A 17953-nucleotide genomic window follows, 5' to 3' on the forward strand; every position below is an offset into this window, starting at 1 on the left:
TCAAGTGGTTTACCATCATGACCTCACGGTCAAGGAAAACTGCCCTCAGTGAAATCTGCCCCCAGAAAGCTGATGAGGCTAAAACTTTCCTGTCAGAATATCTGAATATGTTTTCAGATTTGTCCATCATGGACAAGCTCGGAAGAGGGTCATGGAAGCCTGTTCAAACAGGTGTTGTGCTCTCAACGTTGTGTGCGTTATAGTTGAGGCAATACTACATTGTGGAGCAGAGCTTTAAGTTCCTGATGTTAAGCAGGCTGAGCCAGGATGCTCTAGAAAACCTTTTCAACACTGTGAGACTAAAGTCGCCTGTTCCACGGGCAAGAGAGTTCAAGGGCACATTAGGAATAATTGTTCTCGCACAATTTTCTCAGCTTAGTCACGGCTCATACTGAACTGACGACTCGGATTACCTCCTAGCTTTATTTATGAGTAGACAGGAGGCAACTGAGCCATCTATTGACAGTATCGTGGACTTGAGTCTAGATGGTGTTCTAGAGTTGTGTAAAGAGGAGGAAGACAGCCTAGAATACTTTGCCGGTTATGTTGCGTATGTTGTAGTACACAAATATAAGTTGTGTCAGCAGTGCCATGCCACCATTATAAACCAAAGCAAGGAGGTTCCTGAGCTCGTGGTACTCAAATGTTACACAAGGCAAGGGCGAAACCCTCTTAAGGTTCCTTCGGACCCTCTTCTGAAGCTTCTGCACATGTGCGAGGAGCTGTTTCGTGCTAATGAGGCTGGCCTTTTGGAGTCAAAGTGCACTGTGGAGAGCTTGAAGAAGGCAGTTGAAGGCAACTGCGAGTCTCTTAGCGTATTTCCTAAGTGCCACAATGTAGCATCAAAGGCAAATAGCCATTTTTTTGTGCAGAATGAGGTTCGCCTTAAGAGAAAGGAATGCACAACTTCTGTCAAAACTGCGCCAGCTTGCAAATGTGGCTCAAAAAGCATAGGAATGTGCATTTTAAGCCAGACTGTCAGCTAACCTTGTCAGTCCTTCTATAATAGTTCAGCAGTGGCTCTCTGAAGGCTCAGGTGAAGCGATATTTATCTCTTAAGTAGCTTTCTAGGTTGCAGAAAGCTACTTAAGCCACTCCAATAGAGCGAATCTCACCAAATGTGCCCGACCATTTTTGTTGCGATGTAACACTCACAAGTACTATTTTTTCCATTTTCTGTTGAATTGTGCAAAAGTTTGCCATTCGAAATTGCTGAGCACAGTTTGCTCGGGCGCTTTTGGCCGGGTTGGAAATTTATTTGCAGTCTTAGCTGAACGAAATGTCAGAGTTGCGGCTGGTTCTAATGATAAGTACCATGTTCCTGAATATTATTTTTTATTTCATTGTGGCTTGTGTTTGCACGTTTAGCATCCTGACGAATTTTTTTTTTACTGTCGTGTTGCTGTCGATACTGCTGTATTACTGTTTGTCACCAAAAGTTGTCTCTGAAATTATCCGTCTATCTTGTGTGCCCTCTCCTGTTTGCGGCTGTGAAAGGCTTATAGTATTGATAAATAAATAAAAATTTCTAACATGTCTCAAGATCTACTAGTGCCATCACGCCCAACATTTGCCTGTTTCGACAGCGAAATCAGAATTGCATTGGAGAAAACATTTTTTCATGTGTCGACATTTGTTTACCTTGATCAAATTACTAGTTTTTTTTTTCTAATTTACACATATTACCAAATAAAGAACAAGCTACGAAAATCTTGTTTGTCTATATCTTTCACTTGGTGTCCTTTTATGAATACTAGTTTGAGCCTATACCTGTTCCTCGAAGCAGTATTTGTAACATATCACTGCATTAAAATTGAACAGAATTTACAGTTTGCATCTGCAACTTTTTGGCACTTCACTAGGCCAGGCTCTGCTTACTTTACTGCTGCTTCGAGCCTTCTGTAGTGATGGTTTGAGGTGAGACATAAGGGACAATGAATGTTCAAGAAGCGAATTCCATGCAAAGTTTTGCTACATTTCGATGCCAGTCTCACCTGCATAAACATTTAATTCGCCTATGCAGCCGCTGCGGTGGCGTAGTGGTTATAGCTCTCGGCTGCTGACCCGAATGACACGGGTTCGATCCCGGCCGCGGCGGTCAAATTTCGATAGAGCCGAAATTTTAGAGACCCTATCATAGCCTAGCTGAGTCGCTTTGGGACGTTAAACCCCCCTAAACCATTTGTCTGGCTATGCTATAAAGTATTGTTCTTAGTAAAAATGTCCTTAAGAACCATCTGACAAGGATTAAGTGAGAGATGTGAGGATAGGATAGGCAAAAATCGCATGTAAACAAGTTTCGCAAATCTTGATGACGCAAAAAATTTCAGCTAGAAGACTTCAAATTAGCCTATAACTTCGGCTTTAAAAAAATTCAGGAATCGCGAAATGTTTTGATACTGCGACCTAAGCCGAATCTACGAAGAAGGAGTACAAGAATGCAAAGCTGAACATTAAATTAGTTTTTCGGAACAATAAGGATGAAGCAGGCAGGAAAACCTACCACAGTAATCAATAACTATTATAATTTAATAACTAAGGAAAAACGATAGTGCTGCATAATACCTACGTTACATAATATCTACGTGCAAGAGTACTTTCAAGGTCCTTTAAAGATCCGTCCCATCACTGCATTTAACAACGGGGTACATTTTGTGAAATGTGTTGGGCAAGCAATTGAGTTTAAATTTTTTTCGTTATGTCAGATTCGTCTCATTCAATGCATTGGCGTTGCTTTAGTCTGCTTGCCTACAACAAGCTGCAGAATTATTTTAATGTGGTTCTAGAGAGGTGCGTCTTCGTATTTTCCGCGCATAACTCGTACAGAACACGTGGCGGTTCTAGTTCTGAAAAAAAGTAATTCATCGCTATACTCTTCTTCTTAAGACGCGCACGCAGGAATACAGGATGGGACAGACGCTGTCTCATCCCGAACGGGACTGCTTGTTCACCTGCAATTATTTGTTCCAGAAAGAAAAAAAAACTCGCAGGCGCGTTTCCAGTCTTTTTTCGTCAGTTTGTCGTGATTACGATTTGCTGTTAACCTTTGGCTATTTTTTTTCCTGCTGTATGCGCACCCTCGGCAAATCACAGATTAGTTTTCAGCGTTACGTTTAGAAACTTGCCATAGAGTGCAATCTGTACGCATTTAAAGGAGAGAGAAAAAAAAGCCCAAGCCCTCTACGCAGCGAGCTCATGAACGCAGCCCCCGTACGCACGAGAAGTGGCTTTCCCGCACAGCTTGGAACATGATGGCGGACCTTCGCGCAACTCTGCTACCTTTGGTAGCATATTGTAGCGTGCAACGCCAAAAAGAACACCCGCGCAGAGGCGAAAAACCTGCGGCGGACCCCGAGTGGTTCGAGCGCGCGCGAGAGAGCCAACTAACTTCTTCCTCTTCTAACGCATGCGCTACTTCTGTCTCTTCTTCGAATGCATGTATCACTGCCCCCCTCTTCTGCAGCATCGACACGATGCGGCTGGGAGTGAAAAGTCAGCGAAAGGGTAGAACACAGCTGCAGTGGACCGCAGTTCAGTCAGGTAGCCGGTCGTGGTAAGGCTTCATGCGAACAACGTGTACGAGTTCAGTTCGGTGCGACCGGCGCGATGAACAAGCTGTCGGGGCGGGAGCAACTGCATAAGTCACATCACTGATACGGCGCACTACTTCGTAAGGGCCGAAGTATCGGCGAAGCAGCTTTTCAGAGAGCCCGCGGCGACGAACAGGTATCCAAATCCACACAAGGTCGCCGGGAGCATAACTGACGAAACGGCGTCCACAGTTGTACTTAGTGGCGTCAGCCTCCTGTTGACGGTGGATGCGCAGGCGGGCCAGTTGACGCGCTTCCTCAGCACGCTGAACGAAGGTATCTACGTCGATGTCAGCGTCAGAGTCGCAGTAAGGGTCGACGGGCAACATAGCATCCAACGGAGTGGTCACCTGGCGACCGAAGACAAGCTGAAAGGGGGTCAGTTGGGTTGTTTCCTGCAGGGCGGTGTTGTACGCAAACGTTACGTACGGCAGAATGGCGTCCCAAGTTCGATGCTCGACGTCAACGTACATTGATAGCATGTCGGCTAGTGTGCGGTTGAATCGCTCTACCAACCCGTTTGTCTGCGGGTGATACGCCGTAGCACGTCGGTGGCTCGTGTGCGTCAGAGTCATCACGGACTGGGTTAAGCGGGCCGTGAAAGCAGTTCCCCGGTCAGTAACAACAACGGCGGGTGCTCCATGACGCAAGACAATGTTGTGGACGAAGAACTGCGCCACTTCAGCAGCAGTGCCTTTGGCAAGAGACGTGGTCTCAGCGTACCGTGTGAGGTAGTCAGTCGCAACGACTATCCAACGCTTTCCAGACGAAGACTTCGGAAATGGGCCAAGGAGGTCCATGCCCACTTGATGGAAAGGGGTCTTCGGTGGATCGACGGGGTGAAGAAATCCGGCTGGTTTCAATGGAGGAGTCTTCCGACGTTGGCATTCACGGCATGTTTTGACGTAGGCCCGCACCGATGGGAGTAACCTGGGCCAATAATACTTTTGTCTAATCCGCGCGAGTGTACGGCTGACTCCAAGGTGGCCGGCGGATGGTGCATCATGACAGGCACTCAAGATCTCAGACCGCAGCTGTGATGGTACGACAAGTAGGAACACTTCTTCGCTGTTGGCAAAGTTGCGCTTGTAGAGAACACCAGACCGTAAAGTGAAGGTGTGAAGCCCTCGAAGAAAAACTCGCGGAATGGGAGCTTCACTGCCTTCGAGGTAATCGATGAGCGGCGCCAACTCCGTGTCCGCCCTCTGAAGCTGCGCCATTTGGGTGGTACTAACAGAGCCCAGGAAAGGAAAATCATCGGTGGTTTCTTCGGTATTGATTGGGATAGGCGCGCGCGACAGACAATCCGCATCCTGATGCTTGCGGCCAGACTTGTAAACTACTGTTAAGTCGTATTCTTGCAAGCGTAAGCTCCATCTAGCCAAGCGTCCTGAGGGGTCTTTGAGGCTCGCCAGCCAGCATAAGGAGTGGTGGTCGCTTACCACACGGAAGGGTCGTCCGTAGAGGTACGGTCGGAACTTGCAGATGGCCCATATCACTGCAAGACATTCTTTCTCCGTCGTAGAATAATTGGTCTCGGAGCGCGTAAGTGTCCGACTAGCGTAACTGATGACCCGTTCTGCACCGTCTTGCCACTGGATCAGTACTGCACCAAGGCCAACATTGCTGGCGTCAGTGTGGATGTCCGTGGCAGCATGCTCGTCGAAATGGCCGAGTATCGGAGTGCTTTGCAGACGGCTGCGAAGCTCGACAAATGCAGCCTCTTCGTCGGTCCCCCAGAGGAAGGGTGTGTCGTCACGGGTCAGTGCGTTCAGCGGTTCCGCGATTTTCGAGAAATCTTGAATAAAGCGCCTATAATAGGAGCACAGGCCTAAAAACCGGCGAACGGCCTTCTTGTCAGTTGGGCGTGGAAAACCTGAGACGGCAGCAGTCTTGTCAGGGTCCGGGCGAATACCTTGTGCGCTGACAACGTGACCAAGAAAGCGAAGTTCCTCAAAGCCAAAATGGCATTTCTCGGCTTTGATGGTGAGTTGCGCGGATTTGAGCGCTTGTAGCACAATGCGCAACCGCTCCAAGTGTTGGTCAAAGGTGGGCGAAAATATAACGACATCGTCCAGGTACACCAGGCAGGACTGCCATTTCAAGCCGGAGAGGACAGTGTCCATCATGCGTTGGAAAGTGGCCGGTGCTGAGCACAGACCAAATGGGAGCACTTTAAACTCATAGAGGCCGTCAGGCGTCACGAAAGCTGTCTTCTCCCGGTCTCTCTCGTCCACTTCGATTTGCCAGTACCCGCTTTTAAGATCCAATGATGAGAAGTATCTGGCGTTCCGCAATCGGTCGAGCGCGTCATCTATCCTGGGCAGCGGGTAAACGTCCTTTTTGGTCACGCTGTTAAGGTATGTCACCACCTTTTTCAAAATTTTTTTTAATTTTGAGTATTAAATTTTTATTTCACATTTACGTTATAAAGCACCGTTTTATATATTCAAAAGGAAGAAAGAGTGAAAAAAGCCATGCTGGTATTAATAATTCACAAAAAAATGCCCAAACTTGGTTGTTATGCAAACATTCATAACTAGCGAATGGAGAGCAGGAATTTTAAACTTTTTGGCGCAGACTTAGCCAACTAACCATACTGTGCAACCAACTAGGATCTTTGCCATCTGATAATTGGGAAAAAAGTTATAGCAAAAATGCCAAAGAAAACAAAAAAATGTGTCATTTTTGCCTGCATTCCTTGACATAAAACATGATTATATCAAAACTCACCATTCGATTTAATTTATCCTAGTTCATTGCACAGGCTAATAACAAAGGAAAGAGCGCGCAAAGTTTCATTGAAAAATATTTATTTATTTCGAAGTTATGACTGTTTGCGCAACACGAAAGTGCAAGAAATAAAGTTTTGAGAAAAACAAGATTAAAGTTTTTCAATCCTTGTAGAAAGAAGATCATCATGCCCTAGGAAGTTAAAATCCTTCAGGTTCATAGCTAGGGCCCTCCTTAGCTGATGTGAGCTCTCTTTTGGCATTTGTTGCTGCCCGTCCTTTTTTTGCGGAGATGTTTTGCCTCACCCGTTGATTGACGTTGGGCCTTCATCACATGGTAATGGTCACTGGTGCAACATGGTAGGAGAGTGTGGCGGCCAGATTCGATGCCTGCTTCCCTCAAAATATCTGCTGTACTTCTGTTGCCATTACTGAAGGACGAATTCGGTAGCATTCAAAGCGATAGCGCGAAGCAAACAACTCAGACGCTTGTAGCCTCATACATCCCCCTTGCGGAAATTTAAAGCAATGTTTAAAAAACAAAATAAGCCTTAAAAATTGCCTTTGAGTAATCTTTTGCATAACAGACTAAAACAAAACAAAAAATTTTCAATATACGCCGCTGATTATTGCCGAGTTATCATTTTCTGTTACCAAACCACATTAGTTTCGGTTTCAGAACTGTTCACCACCTGTTCGAAAGTTGGCTATAACGTTTTAACAAAATAAGATACGAACATTATTCTTGCTGCAGAACATTTTTGAATGTTTTGGGATTCCCAAAATATAAAAAAGAAAAAATGTCATTTTTCCAAAAAAAGCGCTTTTTCAAAGGTGGTGACATACCTTAAGTTTCCTGTAGTCCACGCAGAAACGCAGAGTATTGTCCTTGTCACGGGTTCGGCGACTAGTCGACGTCATCACCGAGTCCGGACAATGAGGGGGTGGCCGTTTGATGCCCGGCGTAGCCGGTAAGCAAACGCAGTTACTGAGACCGAGTCGTGTTTAGAGGCAACAACAACAAAACAACGTTTATAGCTTCGATTGAACAATGCGGCAGTTTTCACAGACACGTAATTTACATTCTACAAAACAATTGCGGAAAGCACATAGCAGTAAACACACTGAATTAAGTTATACATTGAATATTTCTACACAGGTCAGAACACAAGTGGGAGGCCAATGAGATGAAGTCGATCAGAAGTCAGAAGGTGAACAAACATACAGTAAACGGGGAAGCGCGGCTGCAGTCCATCCCAAACACGCGGTCAGTGCGGCCCCCGAAGGCGACGTCCGTCCAGGGCAGCTTGCGGTTTCGAGGATGCGGTGCGGCGGCTCGGAGACCCGGGAGTTCGCGGCGGCAGCGTTTCCACCGACGAGCGGACTGAAGTTCGTTTCCATACGGCCCCCTTTTAAAGCCCTCGGGCGCTAGCGAGCGAGCACTCGCGGCGCCACAGCGTCGGCGTCGAAAAAACAAAACACCAAAAAGCGCAACGAGAGCACGTAGGCACCTACACTTTGACTCTGCATGGCCGCCATCTTGGAGGAGGAAAAAATTAACGCACAACTAAAAAGAAGCCCCAGGCTTCGACTCTCGATTCGGTGACCTTGGAAAGGCAAAAAAGTAAAACACAACCAAAAAGCCAGTCACGTAGGCCGCAACTTCTTTCCCGCTAATGGTCAGCTCTAGACCGGCAGTATCGGGGACGAGTTTCAGCCGCCTCCGCTTTCGCAACGCGAGGGGTTGTCTACATAACTGAAAAAAGCGTGCATGCATTCTTGCTCTTCCCGAGACACATACAAAGAAACGCGGACGCATCAGTTTTATACAAACAAAAGTAATTTACAGGCTGCCGCCACTTCTGTGACACGGCCCCCCACTTTCGGAATATTATCCGATAATATTCTAGACCCACAGAAGTCGGCGAGCAGGCCTGTGCACAGATATACAGCGCGTGACATAACCACATATAAAACTAGCACATAATTCAAGTCAGCGTGTACACATGCACCATAATACTTGAATAAATTAATAGCGAAAATTAACCGCGCGACAAATCTACAGCCTGCTAAGAAAATCAGCACCGACATTGTCCTTGCCCTTTATATGCTCGACGGTAAACTGATATTCTTGGAGCAGCAAGCTCCAGCGCAGGACTCTGCTGTTTAGCTGTTTGGCTCTTTGGATGTAGCTCAGTGGTTGGTGGTCCGTCTGAACTAAGAACGGTACCCCATACAGGTAGGTGGAAAACTTCTGTATTCCCCAAACTAACGCTAAGCACTCCCTCTCGATTGTGCTGTATGCTGCTTCCCTGGGGAGCAATTTTCTGCTCGCGTATGCCACCGGGTGAAGCGTTCCGTCATGCCGCTGCATTAGTACCGCGCCAAGGCTGGTATCAGAGGCGTCCGTGCGCAGCACAAACTGTTTGGAGAAGTCTGGCAGCCTCAGTATCGGAGGGCTTGAGACCCGTAGCTTGAGCTCTTCGAAGGCTTCCTGATGGGCCGGCGTCCACCTTACGACGTTGCTCTCTCCCTTTCTCGTCAGCTGGGTGAGGGGCTCGCTTATTCTTGCATAGTCGGGTATGAAGTCGCGGTAATACCCCGACAAGCCCAGGAAAGCGCGTACCTGACGCTTTGTTCGAGGAGTTGGCGCCGCCTGTATCTTGTCGAGCGTTTTCCCGAGTGGTGCCAGCTCACCTCTGCCAATGCGATGCCCGAGGAACTCGATGCTTTCCATCCCGAATTCGCATTTGCTTGGTCGTACTGTCAGGCCGGCCATCTCGATTCTCGCAAACAGCTGCCTCAGCGAAGAAAGATGCTCCTCCCATGTAGCACTGGCAACGAGGACATCATCATAGTAGTGCTGCACTCCGGGAATTCCCTCCACCACTCGTTGCATCAATCTTGAAAATACTGCCGGGGCAGTTTTTATACCGAACGGCATAAAACGGAATTGGAAGAGACCCGATGTCGTTGAAAACGCCGTTTTGGGCTTGGACTCCTCAGTCAATGGGATTTGCCAATATCCTTTGGCAAAGTCTACCTTTGAGAAGTATTTCTTCTCTCCAGCTGCAGCGAAGACCGCGTCCGCTCTGGGCATTGGCTCCGAATCGGCAACCAGGACGTCGTTAAGGCGTCGGAAATCAATGCAAAGCCGGTTCGTGCCGTCTGGTTTCTTCACCAAGAGGACCGGTGAATTGTAGGGTGACTGGGACTTCTCGATTATTCCCAGTCGCTCCATCTGCTGCATCTCTCTTTCTACGGCTTCTCTCGTCGCAAACGGAAGTGGGTACTGTTTTATGTGGACCGGAGTGCGGTTAGTGAGCTCTAACTGGCACTCGGCCCAGTCCGTCTTGCCTGGGACGTCGGAGAAGATGCGAGAGTGCTCTGATATCACTTCTCGGAGCTGTCTCCGTTGATCCGCCGTCAAATCATTAGAAAGCTTCACATCTCGCTCGCCCTCCGACTGTTCAAGCGCCGGAACAGGAATGGCTCCCTCGCTGTCCGATTCGGTAACGCCGCAGATCGCGTGGCACACGCGTTCTATTGGCTGGCTTTCCCGCTCTTCGTACTTTTTAAGTAGGTTGGCGTGAAAAATCTTCCTCCCTCCGGCTGTCTCGATAACGTAGTCGGCCTCTCCTTTCTTCTCTTTGATCTCGAAGGGCCCCTTCCACTGAAGCAACAGCTTGTTGTTGTCCGTAGGCAGCAAAATCAGGACCTTGTCTCCCGGATCAAACATCCTCTCTCTGGTTTTCCGGTTGTACAGTTTTGCGTAGCGCGCCCCGGCCTTTTCGAGCTCCTCGTGCGCTAGCTTGCACGTGTCTTCCAGTCGATTACGGAGGTCAAAGACGTGCTGGTATGTGGTCTTCGCCTCCTCGTCGAGGTGATGGTTTGTCCAGAGCTCCTTCAAAATGGCCAGGGGTCCCCTCACATGCCGCCCATACAAAAGCTCGAAGGGCGAAAAGCCCAAACTTGCCTGTGGGACCTCCCTGTATGCGAAGAGCAACGGCGCCAGATAGCGGTCCCAGTCTCGCGGCTTTTCGGCGCACATTCTCTTCAACATTAATTTCAGGGTGCCGTTGAATTTTTCGACCATCCCGTTCGCCATGGGGTGGTACGGCGTGGTATGCAGCTGGCGTATGGAGAGAAGTCGGGCCACCTCCTTCATTAAGTCGGAAGTGAAATTGGTGCCTCGGTCGCTTAGGACTTCATTAGGGACTCCAAATCGAGAAAACATTTCGACCAGTGCCTCAGCGACCCTCTCAGTTTTCACGCTCGGCAGCGCTACGGCCTCTGGGTACCGGGTAGCATAATCCATTAAGGTCAGGATGTACCGGTTGCCATGTTTGGAAGGGGGCTGGATTGGGCCCACAATGTCTATGGCCACTCTTTTGAATGGTGTTTCGATGAGCGGCGTCCTCCCCAGCGGCACCCGGGCGACCCGGCCCTTCGGGATTGTCCTCTGGCAGATGTCACAGGAGGCGACAAATCGCTTCACGTCCGCGGTGATACCCGGCCAGAAAAAATCTTCCAAAATCCGGTCCTTCGTCTTTTGGGCGCCTAAATGTCCGGCCATTATTCCGTCGTGCGCAGTTTTCAGCACCGCCTCTCGATGACACTTTGGAACGACGAGCTGGCGCACGATCCGCCCAGTTTTCTCGGTGTAGATTCGGTACAGTACTTCATTCTCTTTCTGGAATTCTATTTTTCCTTGCGAATCCCTACACGTCACTTTCTTGCCAATTTGGGAGAAGCAGTGCTTGAGCGACTGGTCCTCTGCTTGCTCCTCTGCATAACTCTTCCTGCTTGGCTCCACTGCGACGCCGGGGGTTTTAAGCGCTTGGAACTTCTTGTTTTGCTCCCTAGCTTTCGCTCTTGTTACAACCGCTGCAACTTCCTCTTCAGCGAGCTCGTTGCTGACCGGTTGTTCAACCAATTCCTTCGGGTCATCTGGAGCTCTGGCGCCTTCTATGTTTCCGAGAATTAAGTCATACAGCGGCTCCTCCATGCAGAGCACCGATATAGTCCCAGAAAAATACGGGGTGTCGATGTGAACCCGCGCCTCAGGCAGCATCTTAGCTGTTCCATCCACTAGATAAACTGGCCTCTTCTCTCCTGTGAGCTGGTCGTCGTTGATGAGCTCTCGTCTCACGATCGCCGTATTGCATCCGGTATCCCGCAGTACCGATATGCTCTTGCCTCCCAACGTTCCAGCCACCACCGGCAGTCCTTCAACGAGGAATTTCGGTCGCGTCTGCATGACCGCGTTCACAACGGGAATTTTATCCCCATTTTTGAGCTCCAGGTAGCCATCGCGAATGCTCTCCTCATTAACGTTCTTGGCGGGTGAGTAGACGCACGATGCCTGAGGCCTATCCTTTACCGCTGAGCGGCACGCATCCGCCTTGTGTCCCTTTCGCCCGCACTTGAAACAGGTGACGCTAGTACTGTTACTGGTGTGGGTACGGCACTGTGAAGCCTGATGCCCAATGCGGTTGCAAAGGTAACAGCGAGGCGGTGCTCGTTGATTGATTCTCTTTCCTTCGCTTTCGGGCCTCACGGCATCGTCTCGGCTGTCTTTCTTCAATTTGGAGAGATTCAGGCTTCCTTGCGCTTCTAAAAACTGATCAGCTAGGTCCAACATCTCTCCTAGCGATTTTGCCTTCCTCTCCTTCAGGTAAAGTGCCATGTTGGAATGACAACCTTGTAGGAATCTTTCCTTAATGAGGAGCTCTCTGAGTTCCTGAAACTCTGTCTTGATGCCTGAAAGTTCGATCCAGCGGTCAAAATAGTGGCTGAGACGCGCTGAGAACTGAGCTGCAGTTTCGCCATCCGCCGGTTTTCCTGTATTGAATTTCTCCCGAAATCCTTCTGCGGTGAAACGAAATCTCTTCAAAAGGGCGGTTTTCACCTTCGTATAATCCGCTGCATCATCCGGCGGCAAACGCCCATAAACACTAAGGGCTTCCCCACTCAGACAAGTAGCTAGCGCTGTCGACCACTGGCTCTCCGGCCACTTCTGGCTCTTCGCAATGCTTTCAAATCGTCTGATATACGCATCTAAATCATCCTTCCGGTCGTCAAATGGGATCAGGAGTTTACTTGTGTTTAACTTCAAATCACCTTTGTCCTGGCTCCCTTCTTTCTCTCTTGTCTCTTTCTCTAGTCGCTGACTCTCTATTTTTAAACGCATAATCTCTATCTGACGTTCGTCAGCTGCCTTCGCGGCCGCGCGCTCCTGCTCCGCTCTCTCTCGGGCAAACGCCCGCTCTTCGCGCTGCTTATCTTCGACCCATTTTCTGAGCTCAGTGCCTTTCAGCCCCAACTGGCTACCCATAGCTATCAACCTTTCCAAATCCATGCTTCTATCTCCAAGCACACTTTCAATAACACAGCTACAAGCTCAGCACAAAGCAAATCCTATTGATACACGACACCTCTATAAAGTCGGCACAGTTCAATACCTCAACAAGTCTCCCTCTCAGTTCACCACGTTCCCTTCGCATCAAAGGTCCTGTCGCGGACGCCAGTTAATTGTCACGGGTTCGGCGACTAGTCGACGTCATCACCGAGTCCGGACAATGAGGGGGTGGCCGTTTGATGCCCGGCGTAGCCGGTAAGCAAACGCAGTGACTGAGACCGAGTCGTGTTTAGAGGCAACAACAACAAAACAACGTTTATAGCTTCGATTGAACAATGCGGCAGTTTTCACAGACACGTAATTTACATTCTACAAAACAATTGCGGAAAGCACATAGCAGTAAACACACTGAATTAAGTTATACATTGAATATTTCTACACAGGTCAGAACACAAGTGGGAGGCCAATGAGATAAAGTCGATCAGAAGTCAGAAGGTGAACAAACATACAGTAAACCGGGAAGCGCGGCTGCAGTCCATCCCAAACACGCAGTCAGTGCGGCCCCCGAAGGCGACGTCCGTCCAGGGCAGCTTGCGGTTTCGAGGATGCGGTGCGGCGGCTCGGAGACCCGGGAGTTCGCGGCGGCAGCGTTTCCACCGACGAGCGGACTGAAGTTCGTTTCCATACGGCCCCCTTTTAAAGCCCTCGGGCGCTAGCGAGCGAGCACTCGCGGCGCCACAGCGTCGGCGTCGAAAAAACAAAACACCAAAAAGCGCAACGAGAGCACGTAGGCACCTACACTTTGACTCTGCATGGCCGCCATCTTGGAGGAGGAAAAAATTAACGCACAACTAAAAAGAAGCCCCAGGCTTCGACTCTCGATTCGGTGACCTTGGAAAGGCAAAAAAGTAAAACACAACCAAAAAGCCAGTCACGTAGGCCGCAACTTCTTTCCCGCTAATGGTAAGCTCTAGACCGGCAGTATCGGGGACGAGTTTCAGCCGCCTCCGCTTTCGCAACGCGAGGGGTTGTCTACATAACTGAAAAAAGCGTGCATGCATTCTTGCTCTTCCCGAGACACATACAAAGAAACGCGGACGCATCAGTTTTATACAAACAAAAGTAATTTACAGGCTGCCGCCACTTCTGTGACAGTCCTTCTTTTTGACAAGAACCACAGGCGATGCCCACGGACTAGTGGACGGCTGGATGACATCGTCTGCAAGCATCTCGGCAACCTGATTCTGAATGGCTTCTCTCTCCACCGGGGAAACACGATATGGGCGCTGGCAGACGGGTCGCGTAGTCTCGTCAGTGATGATACGATGCTTGGCGAGTGGAGTTCGGCCGACCTTCGAGCACGTAGCGAAACAGTCCGCAAATTCTGCCAAGAGGGCCGACAGAAGATCCCTCTGAACCGACGGCAAGGCAGGATTTATTCTGACTGACTGAAGAACGTGATGTGGGCCAGCATACTCCGGAGAGGGTCCTCCCACGGTGCACAAACCTGGAACCTCAGCAACGTCGTGGCCAGGTGCTGATATTCGTTGGCAAAGTTAGTCAGGAGGACGTGGGTGCGGCCGTCACGTAGTTGAACGAGACCTCTTGCAAAGGCAAGTCCCCGCTTAAGCAGCAGTGGACTATGGCTGTCCGCTAGGCCCTCGTAGTCATGAAAGAGGTCGTTCCGCACGAGCACCAGAACACTGCACCGCGGCGGCACCGTGACGTCGTTCTCGACAATGCGCAGAGCGTTGCTGCAGGGATCGCGGGAGTCAAAGCGCGCCACGGCCTGTTTGGTCGAGAACGTGACACGTGCCTCCTGAAAGTCAATCACAGCGCCGTTCGACTGCAGGAAGTCGATCCCCAGAATCAAGTCTCTGGAACACTCGGGGAGTACGACAAATTCACCAACGTACGTAAAACCACTAATCCCAACTCTAGCCGTGCACTTGCCCACAGGGGAAATTAGGTGGCCACCAGCGGTGCGAATGGGGGTCCCCGTCCACGGTGTCAGAACCTTCTTAAGTTCTCCAGCGAAGGCACGGCTCATAACAGAGTAATCAGCACCGGTATCGAGCAGCGCGGTAATGTCAGTGCCATCAATTGTCACACGCAAATCGGATGCAGCGTATCTGATACTGTCGCTGCCTCTCTCTGTCCGGGTATCGTCGGCTCGAGGGTTCCGCGATGGAAGATCTTGACACGTCCCGACGTCAGCGGCCTTGCCTCCAGAGGTCGCTGGTGTTAGTTTTCCCGACGCGGACTCGGCGAGCGACGGCCAGCAGAGCTACTCTGGCGGCCAGGGCTGGAAGGGCGATAACGGAGAGGCGAAGGGGAACGGGACTCGCGCCTTCCAGAGTAGGCAGGGTTCTGGCGTGCCCAGAGATGCTGTGCAATCTCATGCGGTCGTTCGCCGTTCTGAGGGCAGGGTGCGTCGGGATGGAAACCGCGAAGGCCCACTTGGCGGTACGGACAGGCGCGGTAGAGGTGACCAGGCTCCCCACAGTGGTAGCAGAGAGGCCTGCGGTCCGGTGTACGCCACAAATCCGACTTGCGAGGGCGTGGCCCAGCTGTAGCAGATGCGGTTGCAGAATACGTGGCGATGTTACTCACGGAGGTCGACGGGGTCACACCGTAGCCAGGCACGCTTGCGTGACATGTGCCGATGTTGCTCACGCCAGGCGTTGGGGTAATGGGACCGTAGCCTGTCGTGCGACGTACAACAGATGCGTACGTGGGTCGGTCATCGAACCGGGATGGCGCTTCGGGGACAGGAGGTGCCTGCGCAGCCTGTCGCACCTCGTCCCTGACAACTTCGGACAGCGCTGCCAGCGGCGCAGGTGCAACCTGAGGCAGATAGATCCGTTGCAGTTCCTCCCGGACAACGGAGCGAATTAGTTCACGCAAGGTGTCTGCACTGCAGCCGAGACACGACGAAAAGCCTTCGGGCACCATGCAGTTGATGTCCCGGTTGTACTGGCGGGCCCGTTGTTGCAGCGTCGTCTCCATCGTGGTCGCCTCGGTTAGAAATTCCGCCACCGTGCGGGGTGGGCTGCGCACGAGGCCCGCGAACAGCTCCTGCTTAACCCCACGCATGAGATGGCGCAGCTTCTTCTCCTCTGTCATGTTGGGGTCGGCGCGCTTGAAAAGACGGGTCATGTCTTCGGTGTACATGCGCACGCTTTCGTTCGTGCGCTGATTTCGGGAGTGCAGCGCAGCTTCGGCCTTCTCCCGGCGGTCAGCGTTGGGGAACGTAGCCAGGAGACTCCGGCAAAACGTCTCCCAGGTGGGAAGTGTAGCCTCGTGGTTTTCAAACCACGTCCGAGCAGACTCTTCCAGGGCAAAGTAGACGTTATTCAGCTTGCGCTCGTCGCACCAGCCGTTGTAGCGTGCGACCCGCTCGAACGTCTCCAGCCAGTCCTCAGCGTCTTCGAACACGTCACCGTGAAAAGATGGCGGTGTTCGCGGTGGGTGGCTAAGGATCGGCGGCTGGGTCCTGGTGTCAGTGGCCATGTCAGTTGGACTCGGCGGTCGAGGCTGCGTCGTCCTTGTTGGCGGGGGAAGGGGCCCAAATTCAGGCGACTCTCCGCGGAGACGGCGGCTGGGTCGCTGGTGAACCGGTGTGAGGTCCGTAGTGACGCTGTACGGAGTTTGCAGGTCGGGAAGCGTACCCAGCACTGCTCCACCAAACTGTAGCGTGCAACGCCAAAAAGAACACCCGCGCAGAGGCGAAAAACCTGCGGCGGACCCCGAGTGGTTCGAGCGCGCGCGAGAGAGCCAACTAACTTCTTCCTCTTCTAACGCATGCGCTACTTCTGTCTCTTCTTCGAATGCATGTATCAATATACAGGAACTCTACGCCGGCAGCACGGAGCGAGATTCAAAGAGTGGACGACCCTACAGACTCTTCGGAACTACCACGACGAAGCGCTGGCCTGTAGAAGAATAGTTTTTCCTCCGTAGCAGACCATCTCGCACACAAAAGTGGTTTGCACCGGAGGTGTCTTCAGCCTCCGCGATGAGAGACTGCCGTGATGAATCTTTCTCCTGTTCCGCTTTAAATGTGGCGAAATCAGGAAAAACCGATGACACTGACGCGACCCAGTGGTCGAAGGTATCGATATTAGACTCCGACTCAGGAAGGGGTAGCCTCGAAAGAGTCCACGTCAGCGTGATGGCGACCACTCTAGTAGACGACTGTGTAGTCGAACTCATGCAGCCGGAGAGCCCAGCGTGCAAGGCGCCCACACGGGTCGCGAAGGTTAACGAGCCAGCACAGGGCATGATGATCGGTGACGATGGTGAACGGGCGTCCGTATAGATATGAACGGAAACGCTGCTTCGCAAAGACGACGGCGAGGCATTCCTGCTCGGTGACTGTTTAATTGCGCTCGGGCTTACTGAGCAAGCGACATGCGTACGCAACAACTTGCTCTTTGTTGTCGCAGCGCTGAACGAGCACAGCGCCGAGACCGACACCGCTGGCATCGGTATGAATTTCTGGGGGGGGGGGGGGCGAAGGGATCGAAGTGGCGAAGTACAGGGTGGGACGTGAGGAGGAATTTTAGTTGGCGGAAGGCGGAGTTGCACTAAGGGGTCCACTTGAAAGCTACATCTTTCTGAAGCAGACCTGTCAGGGGGGGGGGGGGGGGGGGGGGGGGGGTATGCGATCTCCGCAAAGCGATGAATAAGCGGCGAAAGTATGAACGTAAGCCCAAGAAACTTCGCGGCTCTTTGACCGACTGTGGTGGCTTGAACGACTCGACAGCTGCAGTCTTGGCTGGATCAGGTCTGACGCCGTCTTTGTTAACGAGATGTACAAGCACTAGCGTTTGACGCGCACCAAAGTGGCATTTTTTAGAATTAAGCACAAGGCCAGCTTGCCCAAACAGTCCAGGACGAGAGCAAAACGGGCATTGTGCTCACTGAACGTGTTTCTGAAAATGACAACGTCGTCTAGGTAGCACATGCATATTTCCCATTTCAAACCACGGAGTGTAGTGTCCATAAATGTCTCGAATGTGGCGGGCGCATTACAAAGGCCGAATTACATTAAATTCATATAGGCCGTCAGGTGTTATAAACTCTGTTTTTCCTTGTCCGCGGGATGCATAATAATTTGCCAATACCCCGACCGAAGATCAATAGAAGAGAAGTAGGAGGCTGAAAAAAGGCAGTCGATGGCATCGTCGATTCGAGGGAGGGGGTATACGTCTTGGTGGAAGGTGCCGGGTACACAGGTCCCTTCGAAGACGGATTCCGAGCTTTAC

General features: G+C 51.0%; 1 protein-coding gene across 1 annotated transcript; it reads right to left on the minus strand.

The window, feature by feature from the left end:
- Positions 1-524: 524 nt before the first annotated feature.
- LOC149324754 (uncharacterized) lies at positions 525-12844 on the minus strand. The gene is made up of 2 exons (XM_089565287.1): positions 10596-12844; positions 525-704 (listed from the first exon to the last, which is right to left on the minus strand). Exons 1-2 carry the CDS (start codon positions 12681-12683, stop codon positions 525-527), a joined length of 2268 nt encoding a protein of 755 aa, XP_089421413.1. The 5' UTR covers positions 12684-12844.
- Positions 12845-17953: the final 5109 nt, after the last annotated feature.

This window comes from Amblyomma mixtum, unplaced genomic scaffold (assembly GCF_055824585.1).
Source record: "Amblyomma mixtum isolate Tamu unplaced genomic scaffold, ASM5582458v1 scaffold_19, whole genome shotgun sequence".
Taxonomy (NCBI): domain Eukaryota; kingdom Metazoa; phylum Arthropoda; class Arachnida; order Ixodida; family Ixodidae; genus Amblyomma; species Amblyomma mixtum.